Source organism: Neovison vison, chromosome 3 (genome assembly GCF_020171115.1).
Source record: "Neovison vison isolate M4711 chromosome 3, ASM_NN_V1, whole genome shotgun sequence".
In the NCBI taxonomy this organism is placed as follows: Eukaryota; Metazoa; Chordata; class Mammalia; order Carnivora; family Mustelidae; genus Neogale; species Neogale vison.
In genome coordinates, this window is record NC_058093.1 from 147,283,490 (window position 1) to 147,303,535 (window position 20,046).

The 20,046-nt window shown below is 54.8% G+C and overlaps 1 protein-coding gene across 1 annotated transcript in view; it reads right to left on the bottom strand.

The window, feature by feature from the left end:
* Positions 1-591: 591 nt before the first annotated feature.
* Positions 592-20,046, bottom strand: part of MAPK4 (mitogen-activated protein kinase 4) — a 54,520-nt gene continuing 35,065 nt past the window's right edge. Inside the window, exons 3-6 of the mRNA XM_044242963.1 lie at positions 12,527-12,671; positions 10,857-11,018; positions 5,923-6,124; positions 592-3,243 (exon numbers count right to left, since the gene is read on the bottom strand). Of these exons, the coding sequence (XP_044098898.1) occupies positions 2,547-3,243; positions 5,923-6,124; positions 10,857-11,018; positions 12,527-12,671 (1,206 nt within the window). The 3' untranslated portion in view covers positions 592-2,546. The remainder of the gene's footprint in view (positions 3,244-5,922; positions 6,125-10,856; positions 11,019-12,526; positions 12,672-20,046) is intronic.

The following is a 20,046-nucleotide window of genomic DNA, read 5'->3' on the forward strand; positions in this document are numbered from 1 at the left end:
GAAAGAATCCCACAACTCCCTTAATGGGGCTGCTCCTCTTGGCTCAAATGCAGCCCCCCAGTAGGAAGTTCTTTTAATGCAAGGGCCTTTCAGGGAAGTCCGAATCGACAGAAACACATTTTAAGAACCCCCTCCATTGTCTTATTTTATAGTTGTTGAATAACAAATGAGGTCACGGCTAATGTCGGGCCGGTCTTACAAAACAGGTGAACTTCAGTTGAGGGGACTCTCGGGTACCTGTGAAGTGTGGCTCGGGGAGGTATTTGTGGGTATTGGCTCCCCCAAATCTCATGATGTTGGCCCCTTTGGGGCTGGACAAAGGGTTTAGCCTTGCTCAGAAGGATTGGGGTTAACTCCAAGATATGGTTTGAAATCTATAGGACGGACACCAGGCCCGACCCAGACGGTTCTGGAATCACTCCCCCAACTACCAATCCGTATAGATTCTCCACTTCCCTCCCTGCCGACGGCAACCCCTCAAAACCCTGCCCTCCGGAGTGCAGGGAGAAGCCAGCCGCGCTCCAAGGACTCCACCACTGCCCAAGACAGGATCAAATAATACGTAAATGAATGAGAGCATACTTCGATGAATAAAGGACTCTGTGTTCCAATAAAACTTTATTTGGCCCATCCTGATCAAGTTTAATAGATCTTTTGAAAACATGAGTAAGTATAACAATTCCTCTATAATAACATTTGTATATGAACTCCTGGTCAGGGTCAGCAGCTTGTTCCTTTACCAAAAAGTAAAGCCGCCCTCTGAGGACAAGTGGCACATGAGGAGCGGTGTGTATTTCCTTGTCTTATTAAAAAAAAAAAAAAAAAGAAAAAGAAAGAAAGAAACTCAAACACTTCATATTTACATATTTTCCATTAAAAATTATGGTCAGGTGATTAATTTTGTTTTTAAATATAAGTTTCTAACGTGTTGCAGGTTTCAATGTACAACTCTTAGTTAGCTGATAGGTTTAAGGTGCTGTCAAGGTGAGGGTGAACACAGCCCAAGGCCAACACTGGGGAGTCCTGTTTGCAGACTGGCTAGACCTCCCGTGGGTATCTCCGGGCGTGCTGGGCAGGGCAGAATACCAGTGGTGGGAATGGCAGAGCATTTCAGGGAATGGACTCTGCTTCTGCAGAAGGCTTGCTGTGCCCCTATACCATCGCCCCAGACTCTGAATGCAAGGACACCTCTGGTGTGCACACCCCAAACTCAGCCTGAAGCTACAAGGGGCATGGCTGCTTGGAAGCCCTTCCTGTGTCCTGGGCTCTCTATGCTGGTGCCTGACCCCTGAGGACTTTTCCTGTTGGCACCCCGCCATTCCCATCTTCCCACCTTGCTCCCAAGGCCACTTGCTTTCCATGCATTTCTTTAGGGACCACTCTCTGCCAGGGCTAAATGGATGATCAAAATCAAGGTCAGTATTCACGAAGCACGATCGGTCCCATGTGAAATCTTCTCTCCTAACACATTTGCTCTATGGCGGGCACCTCATGGCCTTGTTTACTCCAAAGGCGCAATCTGTGCCAAGAACATTAGTTCCCGAGGTAGGCTGGGAGAGGAGTTCTGTACGTGTCTGCGGGTGGGTTCCATGTATGGGACTGGGTATTGGGCTGCAGGCGTTACTAGGACTGCTGTCTTCAAACTCACCTGTGTATGACACTCCCTGGGGAGCTGGGGCCGTGGCCTTGCATCCGTGCATGTGTCAGGAAAGTGCATAGGGAGTTCTGGAGGAGGTGTGTGCCCAGGTCTGTTAGATGAGCTCTTGGACCCACAGATCCCACACTGGTCTGATCTGAGCCAAGGTTTTCAGACCACACAGGGATGAAGCAAACGGGGGTGTGGCAGATGGGCTACTCAAGTACTTGAAGTACTTGAGATAATATCTGATTGGTCTGTAGGGTGAAACTAGCTCAGTTTCCCATTTTGGAATATAAAGCAACATTGCTCTGAATAAAAGATGGGATAGGGCAGATGGTGATGGGCAGGGAGGAAACACCTTGGACCAAGGTTTTTGACTGGAAAGCCACAGGGCCCCCAGCAGAGGAAGACAGTTTAGAGTGGACAGACACTGGCCTAGGAGACAGGACTCCCAGCCTTGCCCTGGGGGTAAGCACTTCACTTGGCTTCTCCCGGCCTCACTGTCTTTCCTCTGTCCGTGAGGCTAGACTGGCCAGATGGTTTCAACCGTCGGCCAGCAAGACTCCTCTGCGCCCGGCCGGGCTTGCAGACTGCTGTCTAAGACACACTGCTTCCCGGCAAACCGCCACCTAGCAAGGGCCCCCTCTTTGCTGGGAAAGTGATCAACCCCCAAACTAGGCTCCTGTTCAAACCTGCTCCCAGAGGTTAAAGGCTAGTTATTAAGGCAGTTAAGAAATGGACATTCCTCTCCGTCCTCGGATCCTTCCTGTGTTTTGCTAACCCCAAGGCAGCAGAGAGGGGTGCAAGGGGCGGTGGAGATGCCGGGGAGGAGGGCCAGCCCCTTCTTGCCAGGCCGGGCTTTCCCGGGTGGCCTCCGCTCGGGGGTGCCTGGAGCTCCCCCTCTCCCTCACCACCTTTCTTTGGAGAAGGCCTCGGTCTGCACGAGATCGCCAGGGTGCTCAGGGAGGCACGCGCCATTGAGGTCACCCAGTTTATTGTCCGGCAGGTCCTCGGGCTTGCTGCAGAGCTTCAGGGCGCGGGAGATAAACACGTCCAGGTCAAACTGGGGGCTGGCGCCCCCGTCGATGGGGGCCGGGCGGCCGGGCGGAGAGGCAGACAGGCGGCGCTCGGGGCTGTCGGGGGGCGGGCTGCCGCGCTCCGGGGCACCTTGCGTGCTCTTGACCCACTGCGCGATCTCCAGGAAGAGGTTGGTCGGCTCGTCCTCGCGTGGCCCAGCGTCCGCGGCCACCGCGGTGCTCGGGGGCGCCCCGGCCGCCTGCTTCCAGTGCGACAGGTCCAGGATGAGCTTGGGCTCGGAGTAGTGGTGCGGCTTGCTGTCGCGCCACAGCAGCTTGTCCAGGTAGGAAGGCGAGCCCACCTTATAGTCGCAGGAGCGCCCGTAGTCGGACTCGAAGGCGCGTTCCATGGACGAGTGCGAGCGCTCCAGGAAGCGCTCCGAGCTGCTCTGCGAGTCCTTGCGCGGGTCCACCTGCACGTCCTCCGCCAGCGGCGCCGAGCCCGCGCGCGGGTCGCGCTGCACCTCGCTTGTGTCCTGGCACCGGTCCGGCCTCCACTCCAGGTCCGAGGACAGGCTCACAGGGTACCTGCAAGGATGCAGACAAACGCAATGGTGAGTTGCCTTCCCCGAGGGAGCCAAGGCCCCACACCCCTGTCTGTCAGGCACAGACTGCCTTTCCATTCCTTTCCTGTCCCTCTGGTCCCGTGACTGCCCCCACCCACACCCCCAGGGTTCCCGTGGAAGGGCTGATTTTTTTTTTTTTTTGGCTTAACCCTTGTATTCTTCTGTACTCATTCAATATCCTACAGTTATTTCTTGAGCACATTATTAAGTGCAAGGCACTGGCATTGCCAGGCACAGCAGAGAACCAAACAACAAATTCCCTGGCCTCGTGCACCCTCCTTTCAAAGGGACCCACCAAGGCCGCAACCCTTGCAAAGTTGCCACTCTTGATCCAGTAGCCTCTCGGTGGGCCAGAGAGTCCGTGGTTCTAACCAGCTCCCAGGTGATGCTGATGCTGCTGGTCCAGGGACCACACTTGGAGTAGTGGAGCCCTAATGAGTGCTCCTTGGCCCTGGTTCAGATTAGAATCACCCCACACTCTGATTCTGCAGGTCTCCACTGGGGCTCTGCGTCTGCATGGTTTTAACACATCCCCAGGGGATGCTAAGGTACGGCCTGGGCTAAGACCTCTTGCTTTAGGGGCTCTGGTTAGATGCCTCCCCACCCCCAGCACCCTGCAACAATGCAGTGCAGGTGGGATCTATGGAAAGGTTCTAGACACCTTCCAGAGAGGCCAAAGATCCTTGGAATTCTGCCTTCTGTCAAGTGCCCTGCGGCCACGGAGAGTAAAGTCAGCTAGCCAAGAGCAAATGAAGGGCAGGTGTGCTGGCCATCAGCTCGAGCTGGGCCCTCGCCTCCCCATGCCAGGTGCTTTGTGCAGAAGAACCATGTGGAGGGAGGCAGGGAGTGCAGGGAAGGCCGTGGCCCACAGCCAGCTGCTCATAGTACAGGATGCCCAGAGCTCACACAGGAAAAGCCGATGCACCAAAGACAGGCAGGTTTGGCTGTGAGAGCGTAGACGCGGAGAAGCGGTCCACATGATGTGGTTTACGAGGCACAGGGAGGCCCCGGGACTGCTGCGCTCTCTCCCAGTGACACCACGAGGGCAGGAGTCCCTCCCAGAGGCGAACACCGCCTCTTCCTGCAAGGGTCCTAGAAGCCGCCGAGATTTCTAGGAGGAAGGACTTGAGAAGACCCTAATCCCTGGCTGCTACACACCGGGAGCCAAGCGCCGATTCTCGGACAAGACTCTGGAATCAGCATTATCATGCTGCCTTCCCGATGTCCCCACTGGGACATGATGCTGGCACTCATCCAAGGTTAAGCCATTTGTCCAAAGCAGGAGGGCCTGTAGGAAGGAGTCTGCCGTGGATGGCCCATCTCCATCAGGAAGGTGTGATGGGAAAGTCGGGAGCGGAACTCTGTCAGGCTGAGAAATGGGCAGAGCTGGTGGGCAGCGGCTAAAGAAACCCTGCAGTTTTCCAGGGCCCAGCCCCGCACTACAGCTGTGATAAGCATGGGGTGGGCCTCCCTGGGCCAGCGCTCTGAGCCCTTAAGCGCTGTGGCGCAGAGGGGGAGGGGCTGCAGGGACCACAGTCAAGGGCGGGAAAGGCCTGGGGGGTGGCAGAAGGAAGGGTCTTCATTAATCTCTATTTGCTGGCAACTCTTGCTAACAACAATCGACAACAACAAACCCACAAACCTGTCCAAAAATAGCAACGTTGCCCCGGCCCTCCCACTGCCTCCTTACGCTGAAACCTATCATCTGTCAAATGACAGAAAAGGAGAACTTGCTCATCTGTCACTTATGTAACTAGCTGTCACATTCCCACCGCAGCGGGGCTCCCACTTAGGCCTCCTCGGAGTCCTAGCTGCTAAGCCCTTGACTTCTATTTCTAAACTGAGCAGCTCTCAGCTCTCCCGGCCCCGGGGTTAGCAGATGGTGACGCCCAAATGTTTAGCTGCCTCATCTCAACGTCAGAACAGGAAGGGTCCCGAGAAATCATAACATGCCTACACAGAGATGGTTAAAAAAAATGTGTGTTCTACCCAATGCTGAATCATGGGTAGTGACTTCCGGGTACACTGTGTTGGGAAGGATTCGGAGGCTCAGCCCAGTCTGGCATTCAACAGATCGGCATAGATGCAGATGCAGGAGGCCTGCTAATGCTGTGTGACCTGACGCTAGTCTCTACCCTCTCTGGGCTGTGGCTTCCTCATGTGTCGCTGAGCAGTAGTGATAATGGCCCCCTCCTTCGTGGCACTCCGGGAGCTTTCAACGATGAGGACCATGTGAAATTCAGTGCGATCGTAAATGTCACATTGTCTCCTCCCTGTGCGCTGGCGCAGTCTACTTTTCTAGGGCAGATTCCCAGTCTGCCAGAAGTGAGTTCCAGTGACGGGTACTCCTTAAATATCACTGAACCTTGTATTGAGCCCTGGCTCTAGAACACTCAGGGTGGGGAGGACAGGGGTGGTGGCCGTGTTGCACAAAGGAAGGCTCCCAACCCACACATGCTCACCGGCTGGGAGTGCCTGGGGACAGGAGAGAAAGGCAGAAAGCTAAGTGGGGAAAGAACCCCATGGGGTATAGAGCTTGGGAGGTAGAGGGAAAGGTCACGGAGGATCAGAGGCAAAACAGAAACGGGAGGATGACAACGTGGATTCTACACTCCAGAGCCGGAGGCCCCTGGAACCGCACCTGTCCCAGTTGGAGAGCTGGCTCTGGTTGGCAGCCATCAGCAGGATGTCATCGATCTCATCTTCAATGCGGAAGGGGTGCTGCGAGGTGGGCTCGTCCTCCGGGCACGAGTACGGGCTCATGTAGGGATGCTGCAGCCCCATCTCTGCTGTTAGACGATCCATGGGGTTAAAGGTCAGGATCTTCTCCAGAAAGTCAATGGCTGCAGGGAGCAAAACAGGACAGGAAAGTCATTCACTGCCCTGCCTAGCACAGACATTTTTTGGTACTTTCCCATTTGTAATAAGCTTTTCAGCCATTCTCCTTTCTTGTGATCCTCACCACAATCCAGTGCCAATTTAGAGTAGATAACTGCTTTTCTGATTTCACAAATGAATAAACAGAGGCCCAGCAGGGGAAAGTGACTTGTTGCAGTTGCTGTTGGTTAAGAGCCGGTACAGGGCTAGGAGTCTGCCTTAGGCTGGTCTGGGCTATAGGCGAGTACGTGGTGACCCTCCCTGGAAGCACTGGCAGGGGAGGGGGCTGTGCGCATGAGCAGGACACCTGGAGTTCAGTCCCATTGTGGGGGGGGGGCGTCCTCTAGGAGACAGCAGGGGACATACCTCAGAGGCGGCTCCCTTGTGGGGTCAGGGGGAGCTGCGGTGTCTCTACACCCATTCCCACTGGCTACAGATTGTGTGCTGCTGGAGTGCCTGGGGGAGCCTTGGCTCCCAGGTGCCAGCAGTGACCTATGAGACAGGTCACCGAAAGGTGAGGCAGTTGGGACAGGTCCGATAGCCCACGGCTCCCCGGCCCTGCCTTCCTACCACAGGCTGCGCCTGGAGGTTTGACAAACAACAGCAGGCCGGCTTGATATTAAAATATTTATAACCACCAAGCTGAAGCCCTCCTGAGGACCAGGGTCCAGATCAAGGGGAGGTCCTAGGCACTGGAACCTGGGGACAGGAAGGGACACTCCGAAGCCTTGTACGGTGGCTGGCTGCCCGCCAGCATGAAAGTACATCGAAATTTCGGTAGCCAGTCGGGCGCTGTGGGTACGCAGTGGCCACACACCAGCACTGCGCACAGGACTGCTGTCCTTTCTCCCGGCGGGGCAGGGGCAACCATCTGCCTTGTGGGCTCTGCCCTGCCTCATCTCAGCACAAGGTCTAGCCTGGAGGTTTGTATCACGTCTCTGCGCGGGAGAGCCCACCTGAATCCTGGCGGGGCTAATCGCGTTATTGCCCACGTGGCAGGGGAGAAAGGCTGCAAGCCAGCCACCACCGCCCTGCCCCTCACACCAGCCCTGGGTCTCTCTGCAGCAAGATTCATCAATGATTCAGGAAATTGAGGGATCCAGAAGGCCGCAGCCTCCCGGGAGGACGCGGTGCCGCTCCGTAAGCCCAGACCGCAAGATCATTAAAGCAGCAGGAACTCCGATCACCCACCGCCAAGAGCTCCGAGGCTCAGGGGGAGCCTCTGGGTCAGGGCTGGGAACCTGAAAGACCCTCCCTGAGGGGCGGGGCTGGGAAGAACCTGGCCGCGGCACACAGTCCGCTCTGGCCCTGCCTAGCTCTGGGCAGGGCGAGGTTCTTCCTCTTTGGGCTGCTGCCCTCCCGCGATCCAGCAGATTACTCTGGACCTTCTGACAAGGACAGGAGAGAGCTGAAGCTCTGGACATCGGCAGGCATCATCACCGGCATCACTGTTGTTAACAAAGACCCAGCAAACCCTGACGTGCCCCCCACGGACTCTAGTGAAGATGAGTCTCCTCCTTCCTCTTCCTGACAGCTGGGTCTTCTAGCAGGTGCCAGACACTTCCAGAAGCCTAAAGACTAGAAAATCCCTTCTTGTCTCTAAGCTAAATCTGCCCCCTTTAACCTCCAACCCAGGCTTAGCTCTGCCCTCTGCAGGTCTCCCATATCCGGTCCCCTCAGGTTCTAAGGCAGCAGCCAGGTCCTGGGCATGGCCCCTCTGCCTGGCACACACTGGCCTGGCTGTCCCAGCCGCCCCTGCTGTCTGACGCGGCTGTGGGACGGGAGGCTGGGGGGCGGGGTGGGAGTGACGTGTGCACCCCACTTCCAGTTGGATGTAAGAGTCTCTCGCCTCTCTTCCCCTGGCTTAGGCTGGAAGTGGGTGTCCAGGGGGACCCTGAAGGCTGAGTCTTAAAGATGGCAGACCCTTCTCTGAGAGTCTGGGTTCCGGAAGAGCCCCAGGCTCCCCCACTCTCTCCAGACTGGAGGCAAGCCGTGTCTACACTGCCAGCAGATCTTCCTGGAGTTTCCGGATGTATCTGCCACGGCACTGGCTTTGTTTTTCTCAGTGCAGAAACCAAGCCCTCCCACCCCCAACTCCTCTTCTCTGGGCTCAACCTCCCCACATTTTCTGAAGGCATTTCTAATATGAGGCTTCCTACCATCTTGTCACCTTCCTGTGACCTAGTGAACTTCAAACGGGACTTTCCAGAGCCCCCAGGTCTGGAAGGATCCTCAGGGGCATCTTTGGTGACTGAGACGCAGGCGGGCCCTGAGGGCCCCACCCCTGCTTCACCCAGAGCACTCCCATCAGATTTGTCACTTGTGACACCTTTACTTTGTAGGGTAAACGGAGCTCAGAACTGATGCCTCGATATGATGGCCTTGGGGTCTGTCTCCTTCCTCCTGCCTTGATGGCTCCGTCAGCCACTGAGGGACAGAGTCACCCAGGCTGCCCTTTGAGCCTCTGCGGGCTACAGCCAGAGAGAGACCCTGCCTCTTCCCAGGCCTGCGGGGCCTCAGATGTACAGAAAAGGGAGGGACTGCAAGTCACCGGCCGGCTCTCCTAGGTGGGTGGCCTTGCTCTCCCCCGACCCATATTTCATTCTGGGGACCCCTCATTCTCCTTAAGCCAGAGGTCAGCTGGAGACCTACTTTCAAGGCCAGCTTTTCAAGGCCACAGGTCGGCAGGGGAGTTTTGGTTGGAGCTGAGTTTTGGCACATAGGGAGAGAGGATCACGCCCAGCTTCAGTGAACACTGTTCAGCTACAGGATCAAGTCCAAAGTCATTGGCCTCTTGGCCCTTCTCACCTCTCCAGCCTCACTTCCTACCTACAGGTCTGTGACTCGTCCTGCTGGTCCGGGCCTCACCATGTCTCACTGGCCAGCTTCTCTGTCCCTCTCCACTCCCTTCCTCTCCCCAAATAGGCGGAGCTCTCGCTGCCCCCTTAGGATGTGTTCCTTAGTCTTTGTTCTCCCCTCACGTCTTGGTTCTCCCCATCTTCCCAGCGAGAGCACCTCTCGTGTCTCGGAACTTCCATCCCTGACACTGTGGGGGCTTAATGCACGTCGGGGGATGCTGCCAACGATAATGAGGAGCTTCATCTCCTATCAGGACCAACTCTGATTTTGTGGAGACACAGCCCACCACTCTGAGAGCCAGAGCACTGAGGGGCTGCTGTGTGTGTGGCTGCTTGGGGGAGGGGACGCGGTGACACATCCCTGACCCGGAATTCCTGAGAGGTGAATGCCCATCTCATCTCGTGGTGGGATGTCTAAAGGGCCCTGGGACTCATACAGATGGGCTGAGTCTTAATTTGTGGTGAATGAAATGATCCTTCCTCCCCTTTCATGAAAAGAAAACTGAGGCAGCTTATGATTGAGTGGGGATCGTGGCCACGGACATTGTTAGAAGACACCAGTGGTCCAACTTCTTGGTCTCTTGATGGTCTCATTCGTAATAATGGACACAAAGTGGCATGGAACAAAACCTATTTCACCACCTCCACCGCAGCAAGCTGGGGCCACGGGACTGAGTTCTGGCCAACGAAACGTTGAGTGGAGGTGAGGTGTCCAAATTCCGGCTCATGACCTTAAGGGCAAGCGGACCTGCCCCCCTTCCCGATCTTCCTCTGGGTAGTAAGGGCAGCACCCTAAGATGGCTGAACAGCAGGATGGAAGGGGCCTGTGCCCCTGGATGACTTTGCAGCAGGATCACCATCTTGGCCCTGGACTGTCTGCTTTGTGATTACTACAGAAGAGAGAAATAAGCTTCCTAACTTCTTTTTTCTTAAATGAGAAAGAAATCTTATGTAAGCCATTAGGAATTTGGGTGTCTCTTCCAGTTGGCTGAACCTGTGTCCTACCTAACATGGGGAGGGGTCTCCTCAGGAAGCCTCTGGTAGATGTGAGATCCAGTGATAATGTTAACATTTTATTTAATGATTTTGTTTATTTATTTGAGAGAGAAACAGAGGGAGAGACAGAGCATGAGCAGGGAGTGGGGCAGAGGGAGAGGGAGAAGCAGGCTTCCCGCTGAGCATGGAACCTGACACGGGGCTCAATCCCAGGACCCTGAGATCATGACCTCAGCTGAAGGCAGCTGCTTAACTGCCTGAGCCACCCAGGTGCCCCTAATGTTAACATTCAGCTGATGGAGCAACTCTCCTAGGCCCAGGGCTTTACACATTCTATTTCACTCACCCGTCACGATGTCCCCATTACACGGATCACTGCACTCATCTTACAATTAAGGAAACAGAGGCAGAGAGGTTAGGAAACTCGCTCAAGGCCAAACAGCTACTTCCCAACGGAACTGGGCAATGAGTCTGGGTCTGGGTCTGAAGCTCATAAAACCCACGTTCTCTGCATCACATCATCAAGGGAAACAAGGAAAGGGGAGATGGAGGAGGAGATGGAGGAAGGTGAGTGAGAAAGACGAGAAGGAAAAGGAAGCCAAGACAAGGATAGACTCTGGAGGACGCCAAGCTTTGCCTTGAGGGTCTCCTGGCGGCCAAACTCTGGGGGCCAGGGACGCTCATTCTGGAAGGAGCTGGGGCAAACTCCTGCTACAGTGGCATGGCCTTGGCCCTTCTGTCTAGGAACTCGGCATGGTCCTTCTGGAAGCTGACCACCCGCCCGGCCCGGGAGGAAGCCGGAGCGCAGCCTCCCGGAGGCTGGCCTGGCCCCAGGTGGAGGTACCTTCGCTGTTCACTTCGGGGAGCAGTTTGCGCAGCGGCCTCTTCACCTCCCAGCTGCTGCTGACGAACGAGGGCATCACCCTGAGCAGCTCGTCTTTGTCCTCCTCCCGGATCACGGGGATGGTCTCTAGGATGAGCTGCATCTGCTCCAGCTCGTGAGCCCCTGGGGAGCCAAATACCACATGGTCAAGTGCGTTGCCCGAGAGGCTGGGGTGGTGGAAGCCCCACGGTGGTTCCGGGAGGACGGTGGGAGCAGCACCGGGCTGGCGGCCAGGGGACCCGGGTTCAGGTCTTCACTCAGCCGCTGACCTGCTGTGTGACTGCAGGCAGATTGCTTGCCATCTCTGGGGCTTGGCGTTGACAAGTGTCTCTGCCTCTGGAATGGACCCGTCTGATACAGACTGAGTCAGCAGAGCTAATGTGACGGGAACAGCTGGGCTCAGTGCTCCGTCCCAGACGCCTCTGCGTGTTCTTTCCCGGGCTGGGCGAGGAAGTGATTTTAAAACAAGGACTGAGCCTCGCCTTTTGGGTATCCAATTAGAAGGACCCTAAGGAGGAGGGGGACAATCAGAAATAACCAGCTGGCTCTGGAATGCGGCTTGTGCTCCCTGAGGCAGAGGGGAGGAGGACAGGCTGTGCCAGGCACGTGGGAGAAGTGTGCTGGGACAGGGCGGAGTCGGGCATTTATTCACGCCTGTGCTCCTTCATTCCTTCACCAAATGTCGACTTACTGAGCACCTTCTCCCTGGCAGGCCTCAGGCTGGATGCGCGGCCGTAAGAAGCTTCAGTCTTTACGAGTCTCAGAAACGCAAATCATCTTTGCCGCCCAAGCACGGACGCTCTCTCTCGGCACGGTGGCACTGCTGCTGGGGGTCAGGTCTCTCTCCTCGCTGTCCCCCTGTCCCCCTCGACCTCCAGGCTGCTCTTACTCCCACTGCTTCCATTTTCACTCTTTGCTTGATAGCCTTTCCACTTACTTCCACCAGTTTAAACTCTTAACCGACTTTCTATCTTCAAGAAGTCCCCAGATTTATGTAGCTGCTCTGCGCGCCTGTCCCTTACCACTAATTCCAAACTGCTAGAAGCTGGTGTCCTATGGTGGGGCTCCTCTGTGTCCCCCAATGATGCCCGGTGCAGCCCCGAGCGGACAGGATTCCTGCAATGCTGTCCCAGCAAGGGCCTGCAGCTCAGGCTGTTTGGAAGCGGTCCCTTTGGCCTCCCCCTGTGCGGGCTCATGGAGGGTCAGTTCAGGGACCCTGGGAGCCCCCTGTGCGGTCCCCTTCCCAAATGAACTCTCCAGACTGGCTGCTCACAGTGGCAGGGATAGAAGACGAAAAGTCTGAAAATGTAGGATGGGTGTTTCCAGGGGTCAATCCCAAGGTGTCTGAATAGAAGTCGTTACTTGACTTTGAAAGTTCTACCCTCAAAAGGCTATTTTCAGCCTTTCTGGTATCTTGCCAGAAATGGTAAGGGGCTTCTAAGTAGGTCCATTAAGCCATACAGGTCATTTTAAAGAGAAAGACTAGGATGTTTTGTGGTTACCATCTTTTTCTGTCTTATTTTGTTATTGGTGTGTGTGTGTGGTTTTTTCCTTTTTTTTCCCCTTTCAGTCAGTTCTCCCTTTTTATAGAACAACATCAGAGAAGGAAGAAGGCATGGGCAGTGACTTACCAGCAAAGAGCATTCTCCCCGTGAGCATCTCAGCCAGGATGCAGCCGGCGGCCCACATGTCAATGGCTTTGGTGTAGTTGTTAGGAGACAGGAGCAGGCGCGGTGAGCGGTACCACTTAGTCACCAACCCTTCCGACAGGTAACCCTGGAAGACAAAACCCCCGGCTCTGATGAGCAGCCCTGTGCAGACATACCCTCTCTCCCCAGCACCTTCTCGTTTCTTTCCACTCGAAGACAGCACCCCGTCCAGGATCCTTCCAAGCGATTCTCCACTGTGGGTGGGGAGGCAAGAGACCAACATTCTGGAAGGAAGGCTTTCCCACCCCAACGTGACATCACCCTGCCACACGAATCTGCCCTCATCTAGTCAGAAGCTGGATGCCTAGGAGCCAAACTCAAGTTCATTACCATCATCAACGGAGTGATGACAAGAACTTGGAATTTCATTGATCCAGCAGCTGAATTTCAGCAATGGCCACACATCTGAAATCAAGCTAGTTACTGTGATGCTGAAGGTAAGAATTAACGCAGCTATAGAGCTGGGGACGCCAAGCCCCTGCTGACCACGGGGAAGGCCGGCTCCGTGATGGGTGCAGGTGAAGGGCATACAGAAACACCCTGAACAGAGAGTGGGTGCAGCTTTGGTTGGCCCAGAGGATTCTGGGAGCTCCACAGTGTCTTTCTGAGGGCATCAATGTTCTCACTGATTTCAGCCACTGCTCAAGGATTTGTGGTCTGCGACAGAAGCCCTCCCTACAAGATGTGGTGGGGAGCTACGTGGTTTCGCACAGCATGGAAAATATAGCTGGGCAACTTGGATTCCGTTTTTTACATGTTGGGCCAAAGTTGGCCCAACAGTGTAACCTGGGAGGTGTCCATTCGGATGACCTGGAACAGTCTCTAAACTGAGAAGGCAGACCCGTCTGGGGGTTAAGGTGAGACAATTCAGATGGAAGGGATCCAGTGGGAGAGCCCAGGGATGGTTGATGTCTGCTGATGAAACTCCCCATTCAGCATTTGAACTGCCCTTTTTCCTGATGCAGGAACTCTCACAGACCCAGGCTCACGCAGATGAAAAGTTAAGAAGCCCCAATACCCACCAGGAGCTTTTGATCAATTATTCTAGAATCTATTTGCTCAAACCGTCCGAAAGCCCTACGGTATGATGGCAGTTCTCTCTCCTCTGTGGTCCATGTTTCTTCGGAGGAGGGACCCAAACTGGTGGAGGGAAGGGGGAAAGAGGAAGTGACCACAGGGTACCCCTTCCCTCGCCTCAATGCTCCCACCCAAATGAACTCCTTCGCTTCCCTCATGTCCCTGTCGAGTCACTCATCCCCCACGCCCTGGCTCCAGCCCCCTAGCAATCACGATTTTCTGTCCTCCGGTTTTGCTTTGTATGGAATGCCATATACGTGGAGTCCTCGCCCCTTTCTGAGTCCCAATTCCCTCACTTAGCGTGAAGCAGCTGGATTCATCCATGTTGCTGTATGCACGGTGGTTTGTTAGGGGTTTAAGTGTGATCCTAAAAGTTACAGATAGACTGGGGTGCCTCGCTGCCTCAGTCCTTGAGCATGCGATTCTTGATCTCAGGTTTGACTTCAAGCCCATGTCAGGTGTAGAGCTTACTTAAAAAATAAATTTTAGGTGGGGCACCTGGGTGGCTCAGTGGATTGACCTTGGGCCTTCGGCTCAGGTTACTGTCCCAGGGTCCTGGGATTGAGCCCTGCATTGGGCTCCCTGCTCCACAGAGAGCCTCCTTCCTCCTCTCTCTCTGCCTTCCTCTCTGCCTACTTGTGATCTCTCTCTGTCAAATAAATAAATAAAATCTTTTTAAAAATTTTAATAAATAAATAAATAAAAGTTTAGGGGCACCTGGGTGGCTCAGTAGGTTAAAGCCTCTGCCTTTGGCTCAGGTCATGATCCCAGGGTCCTGGGACTGAGCCCCACATCGGGCTCTCTGCTTTAGCAGGGAGCCTGCTTCCTCCTCTCTTTCTGCCTGCCTCTCTGCCTACTTGTGATCTCTATCTAATAAATAAAATTGAATTAAATAAAAAATGAAATTTGGGGGGCAACTGGGTGGCTCAGTCGGTTGAGCGTCTGGCTCTTGATTTCGGCTCAGATCATGATCTCAGGGTTGTAGGAGTCCCTCATGGGGTTCTGTGCTCAGCAGGGAATCTGCTTGAAATTCTCTCCTCCCTCTGTCCCCACCCCGCTTGCTCTCTCTCTTTAAATAAATAAGATCTTTAAAAAAAAAAAATTTTTTTTTTTTTTTTTCCCCCAAAAAATTACAGCCACAAGCCAAACTGTAGAAGTTCACTTCTGGGTGGGCAGGTCATCAGTAAAGAATGGTTTGGTCGATTTTCCAGTCAGAGGCTGAGGCAGCCAGAGGAAGATAAAAGCAGTCACCCAGAGGGGAGTTTTCTGATATGTAAATGTGCAGTCTTCTATGGGATGGAATTTCCTCTCATTAACACCTGCCAATCCACAGCACCCAGGACTGAAGTGGGGACACAGGGAGGCTTCCTTCTGAAACACCTGCCTGGAAAGTAAAAGAAAGATGTTTGCATGGGCAAGGCTGCACCTGAGCCAGAAATGAGGGCCAGGCCATGAGAGCAGCTGAGAAAGTTCACCCAACAGCTCTTCCTTACTTCGGAATGAAAACCGAGGTCCTGCTGCTTCCCCACGGTCACTTGTCCCTCAAGCTGTTTTGAAAACAGAGGACATACTGATGTGTTTCAGAAGCCACCGGACAGAGGAGAATTTGGGAAGCTGCAGTGTCTTCGGTCAGGTTCTGGAGCAAGAGGAGCCCTGCAGAAGGGGGTGTTGGGAACAAAGAGGGGGCGCCCTTTCTGGAAGGGGAGGCGGGGCAGGGCGAGGGAAAGCAGACATGGGGAAGGAGGTGGTGGCAGGGGTCCTGCCCTCAGCTGAGATGAGCCCTGGGTGTCCAAGCAAGAGGCTCTGGGGCCCATAACACGATCCTGGTGATCTGAATTCAAGAACGTTTCAGCAGAGTGGGTGGGGTGAAAGAACACAGAACTTTCTAGAATAAAAAAAGAGTAAAGAATACCGAGGAATGGAGAGTTTTATCAGAAGGGCTCACAAAACAGTAAGTAGATGGGCTCAACAGGTATCTTTAAATGGCTTTCCTGTCAGAGCCTGCAGGGTGTGGAGCCTGCAGCTCCATCAGGATGTGGAGGAAACCTGTCGTCATACCTGGTCTCCCTGTGGTGCACCACTGTGTGGGTCTCTGAGGAGACGGGACACTAACACTCACACGATTCTCCATGGCCCCCCTCAGCACGTGAGAGGCAGGACTGGAGCTGCCCTTTCCTCCTGCCACCCCGTCTGGAGGTGCTCCCGGGAGGCAGCTAGCCAGGATTCCCTGTCTAGACTCTGCCATGGGGGCCTCTGGGCCTTCCTCAGAGATGGCTGCAACCAGCCAGTGTCACTTCCTTTTAGGGTCCAGTACAGCCAAGGGGAGGTTTTGATTTTAAAAGCACGGGAGGTGTTTGGGAAATCATCCAGCAGTGGCTGCCCTCTGACGAGGGTAATCAGGGACCCCCAACAGATCCAGAGGGAAGGTCTGATTAACGACCTGAGCATCCTCTGGGCAGAGGGAGCGGGGACACTGCACTCAGTCCCAGCTGCCTGCCAGGGAATCCAGAACAGCCTCCCTCAAACTCACTCCAGAAGGGTCGGCACCGATCCGAGGCCGGCACGGGGTGGGTGGGCTCCAGCTCTGTGCCTCCCGAGCCTGAGCCCTTGTGTCTGGGAGACAGAAGCTTAGGGAAGAAGCCATGTTCCAATACGCCTTCTACTTCACCCTTCTGGCCCCTCACAGGGACAGGAGAATTGAAACGGGGACACAGCCTCTGAAGCATAAAAGCCCAGTCAGCTGTAGCTGAGTGTGTTTTGGGGAAGGGGGGATAGGGGGACAAGGTGCGAAGGCTGGTTTCTCCCCTCATACTGAATGGCTGCTTAGGGCTGTCCCCGCTTCCGGGCCAGGGTGGGGGGGACTCGGACAGCCTCACCTTCTCTACCGCAAGCCTGTGGCATGTGGTGTCCATGTGCGGTGGAAATGAACGTGATGATTAAAACCAGCCCTGTCTTCAAAGAGCACATAATGTAGGTAGAGATGAAACAGTCAATATGGTTGTCAGAAAGATAAGGAAATGATCTCGGTCAACATTTACGTGGGACCTACTCTGCTGAGCACTGTGTTAGCCTTTGACCTTTTTAAAAAGATCTATGTATTTATTTATAAGAGAGAGAGGGAGGGGGAAAGAGGGGCCGAGGAAGAGGGAGAGAGAGCCTTGAGCAGACTCTGAGCTCAGCACGGAGCCTGCGGGGCACAATCTCACGACCCTGCCATCAGGACCTGAGCTGAAGCCAAGAGCCGGACACTGAACAGACGGCGCTCCTGGGTTAGCGTTTTGCACGCTTCCATTCTGCCGTGCTCCCGTCAGCCTCTCGATGCAGGCTCTCCGCAGCGCCCCCTGCCCAAGCTCGTATGACTGGGATGTGGCCTAGGGTGTCCCGCTCCGGAGCCCTCGCTCTAACCTGCACGTCGCCGGACCCCCACCAGCACACACATCGGAGCCCCCGTAAGCAGCAAGGAAGAGGACCGCTTAGAACGCACAGGGACAGGCTTTGTTTGGCGGTGGGTCTGTGAAGGCTTCCTGGAGATGCGGTCCAAGCTGGTCTTGCTGGAGGGGACATCTTGGATAGCTGGGTGGTGACAATGGGCACCAGTTGTGAGTCAAGGTAGAGGGTGGGAAGACCTAGAATGTGCTCAGGGGACAGAGAGACATCTGGGCATGTGGACAAAGGGGCTGAGGAGAACGACCTCCGTTCTGAAAGTCAGTGGACCCGCAGCAAGGAGAATCAGGAGTGCCGGTGAGAGGTACAGATTGCCCAAAGCTGCTCACCTGGAGTCAGTGGTCTCCATCCTGAATGAGCTCCCCAGGGAGCCTGCGTGCCCCTGCCCAGTCTGAGAACACCAGGAAGAACCAAGGCAGCCATGGACAGTTGTGGAGTGAAGAAGGAGGGGCTGTGAGTAGGATGGGAGTTTCATCGAAGGCTGTGAGAGGCTGCTCTGTTCTTCCAGTTCCCCCTGGACAGGTCTGTGTCCTCTGGTAGACCTCCTGCAGGTTCTCCCTACCGGGCAGGGTGTTGATGGAGCAAGGTGGTTACGGGCTCTGCAGTCCCTGTCCCTCGCAGCCTAGAGAGCCTTGCAAGCCTGGCTGGCACCAAGATGCTACTCTCTGGACAGCAGAGGACCCTGGGGCTCAGGAAGGCCCCTGGGAAGGCCTGTGGGCACCACGTGTCCTTGCAGCACACACAGGCACCCCTGTCTGCTCTAGAAGAAACTAGGTCAAGGGAAAAAGAAATCAGCCTATGAAGAAGTAAAATTTTTGGCCTTAGGGGTCCGTGCAGGTTGCCGCATGGGTGCTGTGACTCTTAGAGGCGTGCACGTTCCCAGAAGATCTTCCAGGGGGCGTGCGGCAGAAATCAAAGGGATGTCACACAAGGAATGGGAAAGACGCGGGATTTTTAGCCTGCAGAACATAAAGGGGGAGGGTGGCATGAGAGCTGCCTTTAAGTGTTTTTTTATTTATTTGAGAGAGAGAGATTGCATGGGTGGGGAAGGGGTAGACAAAGAGGGAGAGAGGAGGATCTTGCAGACTCCATGCTGAGCGCAGAGGCTGACGTGGGGCTCCATCTCATCACCCTGAGATCCTGACCTGAGCTGAAATCAAGAGTCAGATGCTCAAATGACTGCGCCACCCAGGGGCCCCGAGAGCTGACTTTAGATGTTTGCAAGGTTGTCATATGGAAGAGTTAAGCTTGTTCCCTGAGGCTCTGGGGACAGACATGAGCCAAAGCAGGAAACAGAAATCTCTGTAATAGGATCATAACAGCTAACATTCACTGAGCTCGTCAAACTGTGCTGCTTCACAAGGATTAACTCACTTCAGTCTCACAACAACCCAGGGAGGCAGGGACTTTCACTGTAGCCATTTTACAGGGAGCAATCTCAGGCACAGAGAGGGTAAGCGGTCTCTCCAGCGTCACACAGGCTGTACGGGGCAAGCTGGGATTCCGCCGCAGACTATGCGGCTGGTGTGCCTTCCATCTGACTACGCAGCCCTCCTGCCATTCACATCAGAAAAGCCTCTAAAGGGCGCCTGGGTGGCTCAGTGGGTTAAGCCGCTGCCTTCAGCTCAGGTCATGATCTCAGGGTCCTGGGATCGAGTCCCACATCGGGCTCTCTGCTCAGCAGGGAGCCTGCTTCCTCCTCTCTCTCTCTCTCTCTCTGCCTGCCTCTCTGACTACTTGTGATCTCTCTCTGTCAAATAAATAAATAAAATCTTTTAACAGAAGAAAAGCCTCTAAAGCCATCAGGGCTATTGAAGGCATCGGGGGTGGGGGGAGAGTGGAATGACGGGGAGAGGACTAGGCTCCTAACAGGGAGCGGCGTCCAGGCACAGCACGGGGAACCCTGACACCACTCCCCTGGTGGACGTCCAGAGCACCGCTTCTCGGACTTTGGCGTGCACTCAGACACTTGGGGACCCGGACTGATTCAGTGCACGCTCGGGTCATCAGGTGGGTGAGGTGATGCTGCGCGGTCAGAGGGCCGCATCGGGGCCAGCAAGGCCCTACTCATCCTGCATATCATGCCCGGCCCTAAGGACTTGCGATCTGCTTCGCTCACAGCCCAGGCAGATTTCCCCATCAGAGCAGCAGGCTGACCTATGATGGGGTTAATTCTTTACAGACACTCATCAAAGATCATTTAGAAAAACACCACCTTCCCAGAGGCCCCTCTAAGCAAAGACGTATGGCCTTCCTCCTCCAGTCTTTTCCCTCCTAAGGTGTAATTCTTACTTGTGCCAATATCCGCATCAGGCACGGTTAGAAGCCTTTTTTAAAAGTAACACCACAGTCAAAGAGCCTTTCTTATTGCTGACTCCAAACTCGTTCTATTAAACTCATTTCCATAAAAATAGACAGCAGGGAATCGCTCAAGGCGAGGAAAGAAACACAGTCTTCAAAGCCCAGTGAACAGCACAGTGGCTGGTAAGTAATGGGGTACGCTGTGTTCATACAGCTACAGTCCACACGGCTGAAGAAAGAGTAGGTTTCAGTCGGCTGCACAGAACGGTCATTAACTTCAAGATGCCCTCAATGCTGATCGGCTGTCCCCATTCGTCTGGGCTGCTCCTTCCCCACTCTGTGCACAGGGGGGATCCTGGCCAGTGAAATTCACAATCTCTTCCTAGGTTTCCACGGAAATCAACCAAAGCCCAGTTAAGTTTGCGAAGGCCTGAAGACGCCATGTGGTTATTCCTCTTTATAGTAAAAAAAAAAAGGGGGGGGGCGCCTGGGTGGCGCAGTGGGTTAAAGCCTCTGCCTTCCGCTCAGGTCATGATCTCAGGGTTCTGGGATCGAGCCCCGCATCGGGCTCTCTGCTTGGCAGGGAGCCTGCTTCTCCCTCCCCGCCTCTGCCTACTTGT